Source organism: Macaca nemestrina, chromosome 17 (assembly GCF_043159975.1).
Source record: "Macaca nemestrina isolate mMacNem1 chromosome 17, mMacNem.hap1, whole genome shotgun sequence".
NCBI classification, from domain to species: Eukaryota; Metazoa; Chordata; class Mammalia; order Primates; family Cercopithecidae; genus Macaca; species Macaca nemestrina.
Window position 1 is genome coordinate 65,478,090 of NC_092141.1, and position 18,796 is coordinate 65,496,885.

Here is an 18,796-nt window from a genome sequence, read left to right on the forward strand (position 1 = left end):
CTTAAGGCTGGAGAGCACAGCATATTGCCAGGGAGAGTGGCCAAGAGGAGACTGAAGGAAGTGGGCAGGGGTCAGATCAAGCAGGGTCTTGTAAAACTGGTGCTGACCAAGAGCACGGGCTGTGGAGTCAGGCAGATCTAGGCTGTGGAACTTGCGCCGCACAGCCGTGGGACCTGAGACAAGTCACTTTAGCTCCCTCAGCCTCAGGGTCTCCTCTGTTAGCTGGGCACCCTGTAGGGTGGAAGGGAGGATGAAATGCAGAAGTACATGTACAGACCTTAGGACAGTACCTGGTATCCACAGTAGTAGTAATACCAGCTCTCCAGAAATGAGCTCTTCTCAAGACTTGCTGGCTTCCACCCAGAGGTTCCATTGCTTTCTCAGCATCCTGGTTCTACCCTTTGGAGTCCTTCTTTTTTTTTTTTTTTTGAGACAGAGTTTCACTCTTATTGCCCAGGCTGGAGTGCAATGGCACGATCTCGGCTCACCACAACCTCCGCCTTCCAGGTTCAAGCAATTCTCCTGCCTCAGCCTCCCAGGTAGCTAGGATTACAGGCATGCACCACTACGCCCAGCTAATTTTGTATTTTTAGTAGAGACAGGGTTTCTCCATGTTGAGGCTGGTCTCGAACTCCTGACCTCAGGTGATCCGCCTGCCTCAGCCTCCCAAAGTGCTGGGATTACAGGCGTGAGCCACCGCGCCTGGCCTGGAGTCATTCTTGACTTCCTCCTGCCTGGTTTCTATTCATCTCACCAGTCTGAGCCTCCTTGGTCTCCCATCATCCCATTTGCCCTCACAGCGCCCAGCCCTCAGCCGACCTGAGTCCTGCTGCTTTCCCTGCCTCTGCCGTCTCTCTCCAGCTCCTCCTGCAAATCTCCAGAGACACATGCTATGAACTCTCCCTCCCCTGCTCACAAGTGGGCCTGGGCCCCTCACTGCCTGCAGGTTAAAGATCAAGCCCCTTTGCTTGACCCTCAGGCCCTCTCTAAACCCACCCTTGCCCTCTTATAGCAATCTTCCCTTGGGGTCAAACGTTCCTGAACATTACTGCCTCCTGCACTTTCATCTTCACTGATCCAAGCCCCACATGCTTTCCATTCCCAGTTCATTTCTCGCCTGCCTCCACTGTGCTGAGCAGGAATATCCCATATTGGCCATCCCGTATTAGAAAAAAACAGCTTTCGGGACAGACCTGTCTTTGATCCCTGGCTCTGCCACTTAGAAGCTGCGTGGATTTGATTAAGTTGCTCCTCTACTCAGTTTCCTCATCTCTAATGAAGGCATAGTAATACCAACCCACAGGGATTGTGGGGATTAGATATGATGTATACATATGGTACCTTGGATCCAGCCATCTCCAATGCACAAATGAGTTAGGAATCTTTACTTCTCACCAGACCTCTCTCCTGAGCCTCAGACCTCTGTGTCCAGCAGATTCTAAGACATTTCCATCTGGATGTCCCACAAGAATCCTAAACTTAACATGTTGAAATCAGAATCCCTTATCTTCCTCCCAAAGTTACTTCTTGAGGGTTCCCCATCTGCGAGGATAGCAGTGTTGGCCACTCAGTCCCCAAGCCAGAAGCCCGGAGGTTTCCCAGACACCTCCCTCCCCTCACTGTTTTTGCTATATTGCTCAGGTTGATATGGATGACAGGCGTGAGCCACCGCGCCTGGCCCCCTCACTGTTAATGCCCAGCACCGGCCATGTCCTGTCCTGTCTGTGCTTTCTCTGTTTCCCTCCCACAACTCAGTCCAGACCCTCCTTACTTCTTGCCTGTTTCCTCTGACCTGGGCTTCCTACAGCTCAGCTGACCTTTCTCTGAAAAGCAACTCCTGTGGTTGGGATGAAGTTTCAATGCCCTGCTCAACACAGGTTGCCCTTCTTCACTTGACTTCTCCTGGCCTCTCTTGACCTGGCTTTCTCAAGGCCCCCAGGCATTCTGGGCCCCAGCCAGTGCAGAGCTCTGTGCATATCCTCCAGCCCCAGGAATGCTTTCCTTTTCCCCAGCACTTTAATTTATCAGGCTGCCTCCACCCATTCTTCAACATTTCAATAAAGGTTGAAAAGCCTGCCTCCTAGGCCAAGCTCGGTGGCTCATGCCTGTAATTCCAGCACTTTGGGAGGCCGAGGTGGGCAGATCATGAGGTCAGGAGATCGAGACCATCCTGGCTAACATGGTGAAACCTCCTCTCTACTAAAAATACAAAAAAATTAGCCGGGCGTGATGGCGGTCGCCTGTAGTCCCAGCTACTTGGGAGGCTGAGGCAGGAGAATGGTGTGAACCCAGGAGTCGGAGCTTACAGTGAGCCAAGATCGGGCCACTGCACTCCAGCCTGGGCGACAGAGCGAGACTCCATCTCAAAAAAAAAAAAAAAAAAAAAAAAAGCCTGCCTCTTGCCCCAGGGGGTACAAATCCCTCCCCTGGGCTCCCTCTCCACAGGTAGCCTGTCTGCCCTGTTAGACTTTGGAAGGTGCTATTCCCAGCACCTGCCACACAGTGGGCATGTAATGAATGTGTGCTAAGTGACTAAATAGGTAAACAGAGGTGTTCCTTAATTTTAGTTCAGTTCCTTTTTTTTTTTTTTTAAGATGGAGTCTTGCTCATCGCCCAGGCTGGAGTGCAGTGGCACGATCTTGGCTCACTGCAAGCTCCGCCTCCCGGGTTCACGCCATTCTCCTGTTTCAGCCTCCGGAGTAGCTGGGACTACAGGCGCCCGCCACCACGCCCTGCTAATTTTTTGTATTTTTAGCAGAGACAGGGTTTCACCGTGTTAGCCAGGATGGTCTCAATCTCCTGACCTTGTGATCCGCCCGCCTTGGCCTCCCAAAGTGCTGGGATTACAGGCGTGAGCCACTGTGCCCGGCCTTTTTTTGGAGACAGAGTTTCACTCTTCTTGCCTAGGCTGGAGTGCAATGGAGTGATCTCAGCTCACTGCAACCTCCACCTCCCTGGTTCAAGTGATTCTCCTACCTCAGCCTCCTAAGTAGCTGGGATTATTGGCAGCCCGGCTAATTTTGTGTTTTCAGTAGAGATGGGGTTTTACCATATTGGCCAGGCTAGTTTCTAACTCCTGACCTCAGGTGATCCACCCGCCTTGGCCTCCCAAAGTGCTAGGATTACAGGTGCGAGCCACCATGCCCAGCCTATTAGTTTTTAAACATCCACTAATGGGCCTCACCCAGGCTCACTCCAGTCTTCCTTGTGAGTCCTGTGTGCTTCAGGGGCTCCCTCATTCTAATTAGCCACTTGCTGATTAGCCACTTACTAGTCTTAAGTGGTTTTTTTCAGTGCCCACGGCACTCATTTATTTCTCTGAATAATCTGTAAATTATTTGATCACATGCTTTATTTTTGCTATTATGATTTTTAGTATATATTGTCATAAAAAATGAACATATTACAGCTTATTCACTCATTCAACTCGCCAGAACAGAGCACCCATTCTAGAAGAGGGGATCCACTCTGATGGGCTGTGACAGCAGCAGGTGCACAGTGAGGCCCAGGGACCAAGGAGAGAGGCAGGTGGGAACTTGGCAGGGGCTCAGGGAGGGCAGCAGGGTCAGTAAGGTGGGCAAGGGGAAGGGAGAAGGGGAGCTTGGGCAGGGCAGAAAGATGTGGCAGGGATGGAGCACTTGGAGAACCACAGGTAGGCAGGTGGGGCAGGGCTAGGGACCAGGGCCTGCAGGCAGTGGGAGGTCTGGATGCCATGCCTGGAAACCGGTTCAGCCCTCAGGCACTGAGGCCCAGAAAATAGTGGGGTTTTTTTGTGTGTTTTGTTTTGTTTTGTTTTGTTTTAGAAACAGGGTATTGCTCTGCTGCCCAGGCTAGAGTGTAGTGGTGCAATCGTATTTCACTGCAGCCTCCAACTCTTAGGCTCAGGCAATCTTCCTGCCTCACCCGCTGAGTAGCTGGGACTACTGGCATGAGCCATTGTGCCCATGTTTTGTTTTTACGTACTATAATGTCAGACTTGCAGGCTTGAACCGGAACTGGGTGGTACTGAGAGCAAAACCTGAAAGTTGTCCCCCACAACCCACTTCCCGTCACTTCCCGGGATGATCTTGTTGGAATGTGTCCTCTGGCCCCTTTTCAATGTATTTACCTACATACTCATGTACATATGTAGGATTTTTAAAACAAAAGCAGTTCCTTGCTATTTTTTAATTTTTTTTTTTTAAAAAAGAATGTGTCTTCCTCTCAAAAATAACCACAGGTCAGGCACAGTGGCTCATGCCTGTAATCCCAGCACTTTGGGATGTCACACGTGTCCGTGTGAAGAGACCACCAAACAGGCTTTGTGTGAGCAACGAGGCTGTTTATTTCACCTGGGTGCAGGCGGGCTGAGTCCAAAAAGAGTCAGCAAAGGGTGGTGGGATTATCATTAGTTCTTATAGGTTTGGGATAGGTGTATAAAATACATTCTTAACGCAGAATATTACAAACTACCTTCTTTTTTTTTTTTTTTTTTTTGAGACGGAGTCTCTGCCGCCCGGGCTGGAGTGCAGTGGCCGGATCTCAGCTCACTGCAAGCTCCGCCTCCCGGGTTCACGCCATTCTCCTGCCTCAGCCTCCCAAGTAGTTGGGACTACAGGCGCCCGCTACCTCGCCCGGCTAGTTTTTTGTATTTTTTAGTAGAGACGGGGTTTCACTGTGTTAGCCAGGACGGTCTCGATCTCCTGACCTCGTGATCCGCCCGTCTCGGCCTCCCAAAGTGCTGGGATTACAGGCTTGAGCCACCGCGCCCGGCTACAAACTACCTTCTTAAGGGAAGGGGACACTATATCGTATCACCTAGGGTGGGGCAGGAACAAATCACAATGGTGGAATGTCATCAGTTAAGGCTATTTTCACTTATTTTGTGATTCTTCAGTTACTTCAGGCCATCTGGATATATACGTGCAGGTCACAGGGGATATGATGGCTTAGCTTGGGCTCAGAGGCCTGATTTGCCTGTCTTCTTATATTAATAAGAAAAATAACATAAAATAGTGTTGACGTGTTGGGGCAGCAAAAATTTTGGGGGGCGTGGTATGGAGAGATAATGGGCGATGTTTCTCAGGGCTGCTTCAAGCGGGATTAGGGGCAGCATGGGAACCTAGAGTGGGAGAGATTAAGCTGAATGAATTTTGTGATAAGGGGTGATACTGTGGGGTTGTTAGAAGAAATATTTGTCATATAGAATGATTGGTGATGGCCTGGATGCAGTTTTGTATGAATTGAAAACCTAAACGGAAGACACAAGCTCCAAATAAAAGAAGGAGAAAAATAGGTATTAAAGGACTAGTAATTGGGAGGACCCAAGACATCCAATTGGAGAGTGCCCAAGAGGGTTCAGCATAATTACTTGCTTGATGGGCGAGTTTTTGGGAAAAGACCATTAGTCCGTTTTACCTTTCCTGAAGATTGAGGATGATAAGGGGTATGAAGTTTCCACTGAATACCAAGAGCCTGAGAAACTGCTTGGGTGATTTGACTAATAAAGGCAGGTCCGGCCGGGCGCGGTGGCTCAAGCCTGTAATCCCAGCACTTTGGGAGGCCGAGACGGGTGGATCACGAGGTCAGGAGATCGAGACCATCCTGGCTAACACAGTGAAACCCCGTCTCTACTAAAAATACAAAAAAAAACTAGCCAGGCGAGGTGGCGGGTGCCTGTAGTCCCAGCTACTCAGGAGGCTGAGGCAGGAGAATGGCTTAAACCCGGGAGGCAGAGTTTGCAGTGAGCTGAGATCCGACCACTGCACTCCAGCCTGGGCGACAGAGCGAGACTCCATCTCAAAAAAAAAATTAAAAAAAAAAAAAATAAATAAAATAAAATAAAGGCAGGTCCATTATCGGACTGTATAGAGGTGGGAAGGCCAAACTGAGGAATTACGTCTGACAAAAGGGAAGAAATGACCGCAGTGGCCTCTCAGACCCTGTGGGAAAGGCCTCTTCCCATCCAGTGAAAGGGTCTACCCAGACCAAGAGGTATTTTAGTTTCCTGACTCGAGGCATGTGAGTAAAGTCAATTTGCCAGTCCTGGGTGGGGGCAAATCCCTGAGCTTGATGTGTAGGGAAGGGAGGGGGTCTGAACAATCCCTGAGGAGTAGTAGAATAGCAGATGGAACACTGAGAAGTGATTTCCTTATGGATAGATTTCCACAATGGAAAGGAAATGAGAGGTTAGGTACCAAGAGGTGGGCTAGCAGCTTGTAACCTACACGGAAGAGGTCATGAAATGACAATAGAATAGAATGGGCCTGTGAGGCTGGAAGGAGATACTTTCCTTGGTCCAAGAACCATTTGCCTTGTTTGGGAAGAGATTGATAGGTGGAAGTTTCAGTGGGAGAGTAGGTGGGAGTGACCAATGAGAAAGAGAAAAACTGGCCATGAGGGACAGAAGTTGGAATGCTAGCTGCTTCTTTTTTTCTTTTTTTTTTTTTTTTTTTTTTTTGAGGCGGAGTCTCGCTCTGTTGCCCAGGCTGGAGTGCAGTGGCGCGATCTCGGCTCACTGCAAGCTCCGCCTCCCGGGTTCCCGCCATTCTCCTGCCTCAGCCTCCTGAGTAGCTGGGACTACAGGCGCCGCCACCACGCCCGGCTAATTTTTTTGTATTTTTAGTGGAGACGGGGTTTCATTGTGTTAGCCAGGATGGTCTCCATCTCCTGACCTCGTGATCCACCCGTCTCGGCCTCCCAAAGTGCTGGGATTACAGGCTTGAGCCACCGCGCCCGGCCTGCTAGCTGCTTCTTTAGGTACCTTATCAGCCTAAGCGTTGCCCTGAGCGATGGGATCTGATGCCTTTTGGTGGCCCTTGTAGTGTATGACTCCAGCTTCTTTTGGAAGTAAAGCAGCCTTGAGAAGAGTTTTTATTAAGGAGGCATTAATGATGGAGGACTCTTGTGTAGTGAGGAAATTTCTTTCTGCCCATATAACAGCATGGTGGTGCAGGATATGGAAGGCATATTTAGAGTTAGTGTAAATGTTGACACATAGTCCCTTTGCAAGAGTGAGGGCCTGAGTTAAGGCAATGAATTCAGCTTGCTGAGAGGTAGTGGTGGGGGTGCAGAAAGTATATGTGTTAGGTGTAAGGAAGAAAATAGATTTTGGAAGTTAGGAGAACTGTAGAGAGCATAGTTTATGATTTTGAGGGCCTCTAAAAGTATTAAGGCAGTGGCAGCCACTGCACGCAGACATGAGGGCTAGGCTAAAATAGTAAGGTCAAGTTGTTTAGATAAAAAGGCTGCAGGGCGCAGTCCTGGTCCTTGTGTAAGAATTCCGACTGCACAGCCCTCCACTTTGGCTGTGTGTAATGAAAAGGGTTGGGATGAGTCAGGGAGAGCTAGTGTGGGAGCAGTCTTTAAAGCTGTCTTCGAGGAACAGAAAGAGGAGTGGGGAAAGGATTTAGGATCTATGGGGTCAGCTAGGTTTATCTGGAATAGAATAATGGGTTGTGGAGGGAGGTATTGAGGATAGGAGAGTATATGGGTTTGGCACCACAGGGTGGATAGGCAAGACAATTTGGTTGATAAAGCACAGATCCTGAACTAACCTGTAAGCCTTGTCTAACTTGTTGAACTAACCTGTAAGGTTTTTGGACGGGTAAAACGGGGGAATTGTAAGGAGAGTTTACAGGCTTTAAAAGGCCATGCCATAACAGGCAAGTGATAACAGGCTTTAATCCTTTTAAAGCATGCTGTGGGATGGGATATTGTCATTGAGTGGGGTAAGGGTGATTAGGTTTTAACGGGATGGTAAGGGGTGCATGATCGGTTGCCAAGGAGGGAGTAGAGGTGTCCTATACTTGTGGATTAAGGTGGGGAGATAAAGGGGAGGATGTGAAGGGGGCTTTGAACTGGGGAAAAGGGCAGCAATGAGGTGTGGCTATAGCCTAGGAATAGTCAGGGAAGCAGATAATTTAGTTAAAATGTCTTGACCTAATAGGGGAGCTGGGCAGGTGGGGATAACTAAAAAGGAGTGTGTAAAAGAATGTTGTCCAAGTTGGCACCGGGGAGTTTTAAGGGGTCTAGAAGCCTAGCCGTCAATATCCACAACAGTTATGGAGGCAAAGGAAATAGGCCCTTGAAAAGAAGGTAATGTGGAGTAGGTAGCCTCTGTATGGGTTAAGAAGGGGATGGACTTACCCTCCACTGTAAGAGTTACCCAAAGCTCGGCATCCATGATGGTCCAGGGGGCCTCCGAGGTGATTGGGCAGTGTTAGTCTTTAGCTGCTAAGCTGAGGAGATCTGGGAAGGAGTCAGCCAAGGAACGTTGGGTTTGGGCTCCAGGGGCTTTAGGAGCGGCGGCAGTGTGAGTCGGACAGTCCGACCTCCAGTGGGGGCCTGCACAGACATGGCTTAGGAGGAATCTCAGGCTGTGGGCATTCTGAGGCCCAGTGGCCAGGCTTTTGGCATTTGAAGCAAGGTCCACGAGGATGTTTTGAAGGAGCCCCTAGGAGCTGTGGCTTGTATGTTCTGAAGTTCTTGTACGCTGGAGACGTGGTTGTGGGTTGTCTTACGGTGGAGGCAAGTAGCTGTAACTCAGAAATGTGTTGTTGTCTGGCTTCCTCCTCTCTATTATTGTACACCTTGAAGGCGAGGTTGATTAATTCCTGTTGCAGGGTTTGAGGGCCGGATTTCAATTTTTGAAGCTTTTTTCTAATGTCAGGAGCTGACTGGGTGATAAAATGGATATTAAGAATAAGGTGTAGGCTGGGCACGGTGGCTCATGCCTGTAATCCCAGCACTTTGGGAGGCTGAGGCAGGTGGATCACGAGGTCAGGAGATCGAGACCATCCTGGCTAACACGGTGAAACGCTGTCTCTACTAAAAATACAAAAAATTAGCCGGGCGTGGTGGCGGGCGCCTGTAGTCCCAGCTACTCGGGAGGCTGAGGCAGGAGAATGGCGTGAACCTGGGAGGTGGAGCTTGCAGTGAGCCAAGATCGTGCCCCTGCACTCCAGCCTGGGCAACAGAGCAGGACTCTGTCTCAAAATAATAATAATAATAATAAGGTGGCCTTCTGGCCCCTCTGGGTCTAGGGCAGTAAAGGGTCTAAGAGTTACTGCTAAGCAGGCCATGAACTGGGCTAGGTTTTTATATTTGATGAAAAAGAGCCTAAACGCTAACTGATTTGGGAGAGGTGGGAAAAAGAAAAAGGAACATTAACCTTGACTGTGCCTGTAGCTCTAGCCACCTTTTTAAGAGGAAATTGTTGGGCAGGTGGGGGAGGTCTAGTAGTGGAACGAAACTGTAAGGGGGACTAGGTGTGAGGAGGGGAGGTGATAAAAGGATTATAGGGTGGGGGAGCGGAGGCTGAGGAAAAATTGGGACCTGGCGAGGAGCAGCCTGGGGAGGAGAGGTCAGATGGGTCTGTAGAAAAGAAAGATTCAAAAGACTCAGTGACGCTTGGGGTTGGGACTGAAGGGACAGGCGGGAGGCAAAGGAGGAGGATGTGGGACAAGTCGCATTGGGAACAGGGACTAGGGAGGGACCGATGTGTAAAAGAATGCCTGGACGTCAGGCACCTCAGATCTTTTGTCCATTTTTCGACAAAAATCATCCAGGTCTTGTAAAATGGAGAAATCAAAAGTGCCATTTTCTGGCTATTTAGAACCACTATGGGCAACTTTCCGCCCTCCATTCCCCCATTACAGAGTTTGTATTGGGGCCAAGCGGTGTTGCAGAAGAAAATAAGATGCTTAGGTTTTAGGTCAGGCGAGAGTTGAAGAGGTTTTTTGTTTTTTTTGTTTTTTTTTGGTTTTTTTGTTTTTTTTTTTTTTTGAGACGGAGTCTCGCTCTATCACCCAGGCTGGAGTGCAGTGGCCGGATCTCAGCTCACTGCAAGCTCCGCCTCCCGGGTTTACGCCATTCTCCTGCCTCCGCCTCCCGAGTAGCTGGGACTACAGGCGCCCGCCACCCTGCCCGGCTAGTTTTTTGTATTTTTTTAGTAGAGACGGGGTTTCACCGTGTTCGCCAGGATGGTCTCGATCTTCTTGTGATCCGCCCGTCTCGGCCTCCCAAAGTGCTGGGATTACAGGCTTGAGCCACCGCGCCCGGCCTGAGTTGAAGAGGTTTTAAGTTTTTAAGAACACAGGCTAAGGGAGAAGATGGGGGAATGGAGGGCGGAAAGTTGCCCATAGTGAAGGAGGTAAGTTTAAAGAGAAAGGTAGAGACACAGAGAAGGGGTGTAGGGAGCAGCCCTGGGCTGCAATGTGGGTGAGCAGCCAAAGCAAGCATCCCCGCAATTGACTTGTCACCAAGGGAATGTGGGTGAATGACCAAGGCAGGCGTCCCTGCGGTGATCAGACACCAATGGAATGTGGGTGAATAATCAATCAGGCATCCCCGCAGTGATTAAAAACCAAGGGAAGACTGTCTTCCCAAGTCCGTGCTCAGCGCCGGAGTTTTGGGTCCACGGATGAAATGTGTCTCATCCTTGCCAGGCTGGACATTGTCCCTCCAACTGAAACCCTGAGTTTCTGAGGCCAGGGATCCTGTCTTTGCCTTCGTTCCTATTTCCACAGTGCCTAGAACAGCTGATTTTCTAGTGAATGGCGTATTTTGCTTCTTCCCTACAGTGACCTTCCTGATGCAAAATCCAGAGCCCTTGACAACATTGGCAGAGTTTTTGCCAGAGTTGGGAAATTCCAGCAAGCCATTGACACGTGAGTGACCAAGAATTGCCTCTCCCCCACCTCCATGGTTAGAACTTCTCATCCTAACATGAAAATTTGTTTCCAGTGATAAGAATCCAGCCTGGGCGGCCGGGCGCGGTGGCTCAAGCCTGTAATCCCAGCACTTTGGGAGGCCGAGACGGGCGGATCACGAGGTCAGGAGATCGAGACCATCCTGGCTAACACGGTGAAACCCCATCTCTACTAAAAAATACAAAAAACTAGCCGGGCGAGGTGGTGGGCACCTGTAGTCCCAGCTACTCGGGAGGCTGAGGCAGGAGAATGGCATAAACCTGGGAGGCGGAGCTTGCAGTGAGCTGAGATCCGGCCACTGCACTCCAGCCTGGGCGACAGAGCGAGACTCCGTCTCAAAAATAAAAAAAGAATCCAGCCTGGGCAACATAGGAAGACTCCCTCTCTACAAAAAAAAAAAAAAATTAGCCGGGCATACTGTCCTGTGCCTGTGGTCCCAGCTACTTGGGAGGCTGAGGTGGGAGGATTACATGAGCCTGGGAGGTTGAGGCTGCAGTGAGACATGATCACACTACTGCACTCCAGCCTAGACCACATGTTACCGGTGGAAGATATCCCAAGTTATTGGCAGTGAATCTGTACAGGTCTACAACAACCTCAATTCTTGCCTCCTCAGAAGAAAGACTTTGAATGAGGAGTGGAAGTTTATTAAAAAGCTAGGCCGGGGCTGGGCCCTGTGGCTCACGCCTGTAATCCCAGCACTTTGGGAAGCTGAGGTGGGCAGACCATGAGGTCAACAGATCGAGACCATCCTAGTCAACATGGTGAAACCCCGTCTCTACTAAAAATACAAAATTTAGCTGGGCGTGGTGGTACGTGCCTGTAATCCCAGCTGCTCAGGAGGCTGAGGCAGGAGAATCACTTAAACCTGGGGAGGCAGAGGTTGCAGGGAGCCGAGATTGCACCATTGCACTCCAGCCTGGGTGACAGAGTGAGACTCCATCAAAAAAAAAAAAAGGCTGGGCGCGGTGGCTCACGCCTATAATCCCAGCACTTTGGGAGGCAGAGATGGGCAGATCACGAGGTCAGGAGATCGAGACCATCCTGGCTAACACATCACCGTGCCTGGCTAATTTTTGTAATTTTTTGTAGAGATGAGGTTTTGCCATGTTGCCCAGGCTCGAACTCCTTGGCTTAAGCAGTCCACCCGCCTTGGCTTCCCAAAGTGCTGGGGTTACAGGAATGAGCCACCATACTTGATAATATTCTTAAACATTATTTGTGTTGTGTGTATGTGTGTGTGTGTTGAGATGGGGTCTTGCTCTGTCACCCAGTCTTGGAGTGAAGTGGCATAGTCTTGGCTTACTGCAACCTCCACCTCCCAGGTTCAAGTTATTCTTCTGCCTCAGCCTCCTGAGTAGTTGGGGCTACAGGCGCCTGCCACCATGCCTGGCTAATTTTTGTATTTTTAGTAGAGAGAGGGTTTTTCCATGTTGGCTAGGCTGGTTTCGATCTCCTGACCTCAGATGATCTGCCCACTTCAGCATCCCAAAGTGCTAGAGACATGAGCCACCACGCCAGCCTCAACTGTTGTATTAAATTCCACGTTCCATAGATGTTACCAAAATAGTCTCAGTAGTCTTAAAATATTGTTATGCTTATGAACTCCACCCTTGTATCTAAAAGAACTGGTAGTTGGAGAACAAGTTTTATTCCGCCACCCAGCAGGAAGCCTTGGCATCCTGTGGCCTAGTGCATGGTTTTGGGGGATGAAGCTGGCCCTTGTTCTTCATGTCCCCAGGTGGGAAGAAAAGATCCCTCTGGCAAAAACCACCCTGGAGAAGACCTGGCTGTTCCATGAGATTGGCCGCTGCTACTTGGAGCTGGACCAGGCCTGGCAGGCCCAGAATTATGGCGAGAAGTCCCAGCAGTGTGCCGAGGAGGAAGGGGACATTGAGTGGCAACTGAATGCCAGTGTTCTGGTGGCCCAGGCACAAGGTATGGGCTCAGAGATGACCACCCTACCTTTCCCAGCCTTCAGGCCCAGCTCACACCAGGGCTAGGAGTCCTGTGGACTGAGTTTACCATCCCAGTGTTTTTCCTTCCCAGATTGTTCTGAGAGTGGGGATAAGCCACCCCATTTTGACCAGCACGTGGTGAGTGCCTACATTAAGCAAAGCTTGGTTAGAGCTTGGGGCACCTTGAGCCTACCTCTGACCTTGAGGAGCTCAGCTGCACACCCACACAGCATGTCGTCCTCACAACAGAGCCCATGTATTGAGCCACTTTCCTTCTGCCTTGGTACTTTTTTTTGTTTTGTTTTGTTTTGTTTTTGAGATGGAGTTTCGCTGCTGTTGCCCAGGATGGAGTGCAGTGGTGTGATCTCGGCTCACTGCAACCTCCGCCACCCAGGTTCAAGTGATTCTCTGGCCTCAGCCTCCCGAGTAGCTGGGATTACAGGCGTCTGCCACCATGCCTGGCTAATATTTTGTGTTTTTAGTAGAGACAGGGTTTCACCATGTTGGCTAGGCTGGTCTCAAACTCTTGACCTCAGGTGATCCAACTGCCTCGGCCTCCCAAAGTGCTAGGATTACAGGCATGAGCCACCGTGCCTGGCCCTGTTTTGTTTTTTGAGACGAAGTCTCGCTATGTCACCCAGGCTAGAGTGCAGTGGCTTGATCTTGGCTCACTGCAACCTCGGCCTCCTGGGTTCAAGTAATTCTCCTGCTTCAGCCTCCAGAGTAGCTGGGATTACAGGCACACACCACCATGCCTGGCTAATTTTTGTATTTTTAATAGAGATGGGGTTTCACCACGTTGGTCAGGCTGTTCTCGAACTCCTGATATCAGGTGATCCATCCGCCTCAGCTTTCCAAAGTGCTGGGATTATAGGCATGAGCCACCACACCCAGCCAGCATTCTTGTATTGAATCATTATGATGTAGGCATTATAATCATCCTCATTTTAGAGATAGGGAAACTGAGGCACAGAGAGGTTCAGTAGACTCTCCAAGCCCCATGAGGGAACCTTTTTTTTTTTTTGTCGCCCAGGCTGGAGTGCAGTGGCGTGATCTTAGCTCACTGCAACCTCTGCATCCTGGTGTCAAGTGATTGTCCTGTCACATTGAGATAACTTTAAATTACATATTCAGTTAAAAATCAGGCTGGGGCCAGGCGCGGTGGCTCACGCATGTAATCCCAGCACTTTGGGAGGCCCGGCCTCAACTCTGTAAATTTTCTTTTTTTTTTTTTTTAATTTTTTTTTTTTTAGACGGAGTCTCGCTCTGTCGCCCAGGCTGGAGTGCAGTGGCCAGATCTCAGCTCACTGCAAGCTCCGCCTCCCGGGTTCCCGCCATTCTCCTGCCTCAGCCTCCCGAGTAGCTGGGACCACAGGCGCCGCCACCTCGCCCGGCTAATTTTTTGTGTTTTTAGTAGAGACGGGGTTTCGCCGTGTTAGCCAGGATGGTCTCAATCTCCTGACCTTGTGATCCGCCCGTCTCGGCCTCCCAAAGTGCTGGGATTACAGGCTTGAGCCACCGCGCCCGGCCAACTCTGTAAATTTTCTAAAAATCATTGAACTTTATCCTTACTAGCTGCTGAACTTTATTTATTTATTTTTTTGAGAAGGAGTCTCACTCTGTCGCCCAGACTGCAGTGCAGTGGCACGATCTTGGCTCATTGCAACCTCCGCCTCCCAGGGTCAAGTGATTTTCCTGTCACATTGAGATAACTTTAAATTACATATTCAGTTAAAAATTAGACTGGGGCCCTGTGCGGTGGCTCACACATGTAATCCCAGCACTTTGGGAGGCCAAGGCAGGTAGATCACCTGAGGTCAGGGGTTTGGTACCAGTCTGACCAACAAGATGAAACCTCATCTCTACTAAAAATACAAAAATTAGCTGGGTGTGGTGGCACACACCTGTGGTCCAAGCTACTCAGGAGGCTGAGGCAGGAGAACTGCTTGAACCTGGGAGGCAGAGGTTGCAGTGAGCCCAGATTGTGCCACTGCACTCCAGTCTGGGTGAAAGAACGAGATTCTGTCTCAAAAAAAAAAAAAAAAAAAAATTATCCTGGCCACAGTGACTCACACTTGTAATCCTGGGACTTTGGGAGGCCAAGGTGGGAGGATTGGTTGAGCCCAGGAGTTTGATACCAGCCTGGGCAACATAGGGAGATCTCATCTTTATAAAAAATAAAGCAACATAAAGAGACTGCATCTCTACAAAAAATAAAAAATTAGGGCCAGGCACGGTGGCCCATGCCTGTAATCCCAGCACTTTGGGAGGCCGAGGTGGGCAGATCACAAGGTCAGGAGTTCAAGACCAGCCTGGCCAACATAGTGAAACCCCATCTCTACTAAAAATCCAAAAAAATAGCTGGGCGTGGTGGTGCACGCCTGTAATCCCAGCTACTCGGGAGGCTGAGGCAGGAGAGTTGCTTGAACCTGGGAGGTGGAGGTTGCAGTGAGCTGAGATCGCGCCACTATACTCCAGTCCAGGCGACTGTGAAAAAAAAAAAAAAATTAGCTGAGTGTGGTGGCAGACACCTGTGATCCCAAATATTTGGGAGGCTGAGGTGGAAGGATCGCCTGAGCCCAGGTTGAGACTGCAGTGAGCTATGATCATACCACTGCATTCCAACCTGGGATACAGAGCGAGACCCTGACCCTCACTCAAAAAAAAAAAAAACAAAAAAAAAAAAACCAAAGAGAAAGAATGAAAGAATAGTCCTGAATGAGTTACGCTCTTGAATAAGCATGTGACTCCTCTGCAGACCTTTAATGTCAGAGTCCCACTGGTCTTGGAAGGAATACTGTGACTCCATATACTTTCAGAATTACATTTAAATTTTCTTTCAAGTGTAATAGCCTTCTTTTTTTTTTCTTTTTTGAGATAGAGTCTTGCTTTGTCACCCAGATTTTAGTGCAGTGTCACATCCCTGCATTCATGGCTCACTGCAGCCTCAACCTCCCAGGCTCCAGTGATTCTCTCTCCTCAGTGTCCCAAGTCGCTGGGACCACAGGTGCATGTCACCATGCCTGGCAAATTTTTTTTTTTTTTTGGTAGAAACAGGGTCTCCCTATGTTGCCCAGGCTGTTCTGGAACTCCTGAGCTCAAGCAGTGCTCCCACCTTGGCCTCCCAAAATGCTGGGATTACAGGTATGAGCCACTGTGTCTGGCCAAGTGTAATAGCCTTTTATTTAATTTTATTTATTTATTTTTGAGACAGAGTTTCACTCTTTCACCCAGGCTGGAGTGCAGTGGTGTAATCTCAGCTCAGTGCAACCTCCGCCTTCCAATTTCAAGTGATTCTTCTGCCTCAGCCTCCCAAATAGCTGGGATTACGTGCGTCCACCACCATGCCTGGCTAATTTTTGTATTTTTAGTAGAGATGGGCTTTCACCGTGTTGGCCAGGCTGATCTCGATCTCCTGACCTTGTGATCTGCCTGTCTCAGCCTCCCAAATTGTTGGGATTACAGGCGTGAGACACCGTAACTGGCTGTAATGGCCTTTTAAAGTCTGACTTATGAGCACAAGGGCTTATTTTCCCCATGGGTCTCAAAGCAGTGCTTAGGAGGAGGATAGATCTTGGATATACTCAATTGTAAAAGAAAGCAGTGGTCTGTGAAGACCTTGGCTGGTAAGCACTTTCTCCTTTATGAAGCTCTTGGCCAGGCAGGGAGGTTCACGCCTGTAATCCCAGCACTTTGGGAGGCCAAGGTAGAGGATTGCTTGAGGCCAAGAGTTCGAGACCAGGCTGGGCAACATGGTGAGACCCTGTCTCTATTAATTTAATTTTTTATATATATATATTTTGAGGCAGGGTCTCACTCCGTCACCCAGGCTGGAGTGCAGCAGTACAATCTGGGCTCACTGACCTGAAGATCCATTGACCTTCCGGGCTCAAGGGATCCTCCCATCTCAGCCTCCTGAGTAGCTGGGACTACATGCGTGCGGCCCCACACCCAGCTAATTTTGTATTTTTGGTAGAGATGGGGTCTTACTATGTTGCCCAGGCTGGTCTTGAACTCCTGGTTCAAGTGATCTGCCTGTCTTAGCCTCCCAAAGCGCTGGGATTACAGGTTTGAGCCACCGCACCTGGCCTATGTATGTGTGTATATATGTATGTATGCATTTTTAATTAATTAATTTTTTTGAGACAGTCTTTTTTTTTTTTTTTTTTTTTTTGAGACGGAGTCTTGCTCTGTCACCCAGGCTGGAGTGCAGTGGCCGGATCTCAGCTCACTGCAAGCTCCGCCTCCCCGGTTCACGCCATTCTCCGGCCTCAGCCTCCCAAGTAGCTGGGACTACAGGCGCCCGCCACCTCGCCCGGCTAGTTTTTTTGTATTTAATAGAGACGGGGTTTCACCGTGTTAGCCAGGATGGTCTCGATCTCCTGACCTCGTGATCCGCCCGTCTCGGCCTCCCAAAGTTCTGGGATTACAGGCTTGAGCCACCGCGCCTGGCCTGAGACAGTCTTACTCTGTCATCCAGGCTGGAGTGCAATGGTGCGATCTCGGCTCACTGCAACCTCTGCCTCCTGGGTTCAAGCAATTCTTGTGCCTCAGCCTCCAGAGTAGCTGGGTTTACAGTCGCCCGTCACCATGCCTGGCTAATTTTTGTATTTTTAGTAGAGACCGGGTTTCACAATGTTGGCCAGACTGGTCTCAAACTCCTCCTGACCTCAAGCAATCCGCCCACCTTTGATTTACGCTTTGGCCTCCCAAAGTGCTGGGATTACAGGTGTGAGCCACCACACCCGGCCTGACCTATATATTTAATTTTTGAAAATGAAATGAAGCTCTGAGGACTCAAATCAGTCACTCAATCTGTTAATCATTTCAGTCCCAGCTCCAGCACTAATTGGCATGGAGAGCCCAGATGAGCCACTTTTTCTATGGGTTCAGATTGTACCTGAGTAGGGCCTGGACTCGAGACAGCTGAGGTTCCAGCAGCTGGCCTATGGATTGCATCCAGCCCTCCATGCTTTGTTTGGTCTGCATATCATTTTTGAAAAAAATGAATGACCATTTAAAAAATATGAATTTCAACCCCGTCTCTACTAAAAAAATACAAAAAACTAGCCGGGCGAGGTGGCGGGCGCCTGTAGTCCCAGCTACTCGGGAGGCTGAGGCAGGAGAATGGCGTAAACCCGGGAAGCGGAGCTTGCAGTGAGCCGAGATCCGGCCACTGTACTCCAGCCCGGGCGACAGAGCGAGACTGCATCTCAAAAAAAGAATTTCTGGCCGAGCGGTGGCTCACACCTGTAATCCCAGCACTTTGGGAGGCCAAGGCAGGCAGATCACCTGAGGTCAGGATTTGAGACCAGCCTGATCAACATGACAAAACCCCATCTCTACTGAAAAAACAAAATTAGACTGGGCGCGGTGGCTCACGCCTGTAATCCCAGCACTTTGGGAGACCAAGGCAGGAGGATCACAAGGTCAGGAGATCGAGACCATCCTGGCTAATATGGTGAAACCCCATCTCTACTAAAAATACAAAAAATTAGCCAGGCATGGTGGCAGGCGCCTGTAGTCCCAGCTACTCGGGAGGCCGAGGCAGGAGAATAGTGTGAACCCGGGAGGCGGAGCTTGCAGTGAGCCGATATTGCGCCACTGCACCCTAGCCTGGGCAACAAGAGTGAAACTCTGTCTCAAAAAAAAGAAAAAAAATTAGCCGGGTTTGGTGGCACATGCCTGTAATCCCAGCTACTCGGGAGGCTGAGGCAGAAGAATCGCTTGAATCTGGGAGGCAGAGGTTGCAGTGAGCCGACATCGCACCATTGCACTCCAGCCTGGGCAACAAGAGTGAAACTCTGTCTCAAAAAAAAAAAAAACCAAAAGAATTTCCTCTTCCGGAACAATCTAAAGATGGAGCAGGATGCGGTTTTCTCCTCCACTCTAGAGACACATGATGTGTGCACTAGACTGCACCACAGTCCCCTTCTCTAACCAACCCCTTTGAATGACTTGAAACCCAAGGCCCAGGTTCCTCAGCCCTGGTTCTCAGTGGTGACACAGCCCAGGAACACGGTGGAAGGGATGGTGCTGAGCAGCTCAGTGATGCTTCCCTGGGGCCTGGGATGGACTACAGCTCACACAAGCTTCTGATGGGCCCTGGCAGTGCTCGAGCAGCCAGAGGCTCCATCACGCCCCACA

General features: G+C 49.8%; 1 protein-coding gene across 1 annotated transcript in view; it reads left to right on the top strand.

Moving 5' to 3' along the window:
• Window positions 1–18,796, top strand: part of ODAD4 (outer dynein arm docking complex subunit 4) — a 44,335-nt gene that overhangs the window by 10,507 nt on the left and 15,032 nt on the right. The window contains exons 8-9 of the mRNA XM_011725138.3: window positions 10,563–10,649; window positions 12,433–12,629. Of these exons, the coding sequence (XP_011723440.1) occupies window positions 10,563–10,649; window positions 12,433–12,629 (284 nt within the window). The remainder of the gene's footprint in view (window positions 1–10,562; window positions 10,650–12,432; window positions 12,630–18,796) is intronic.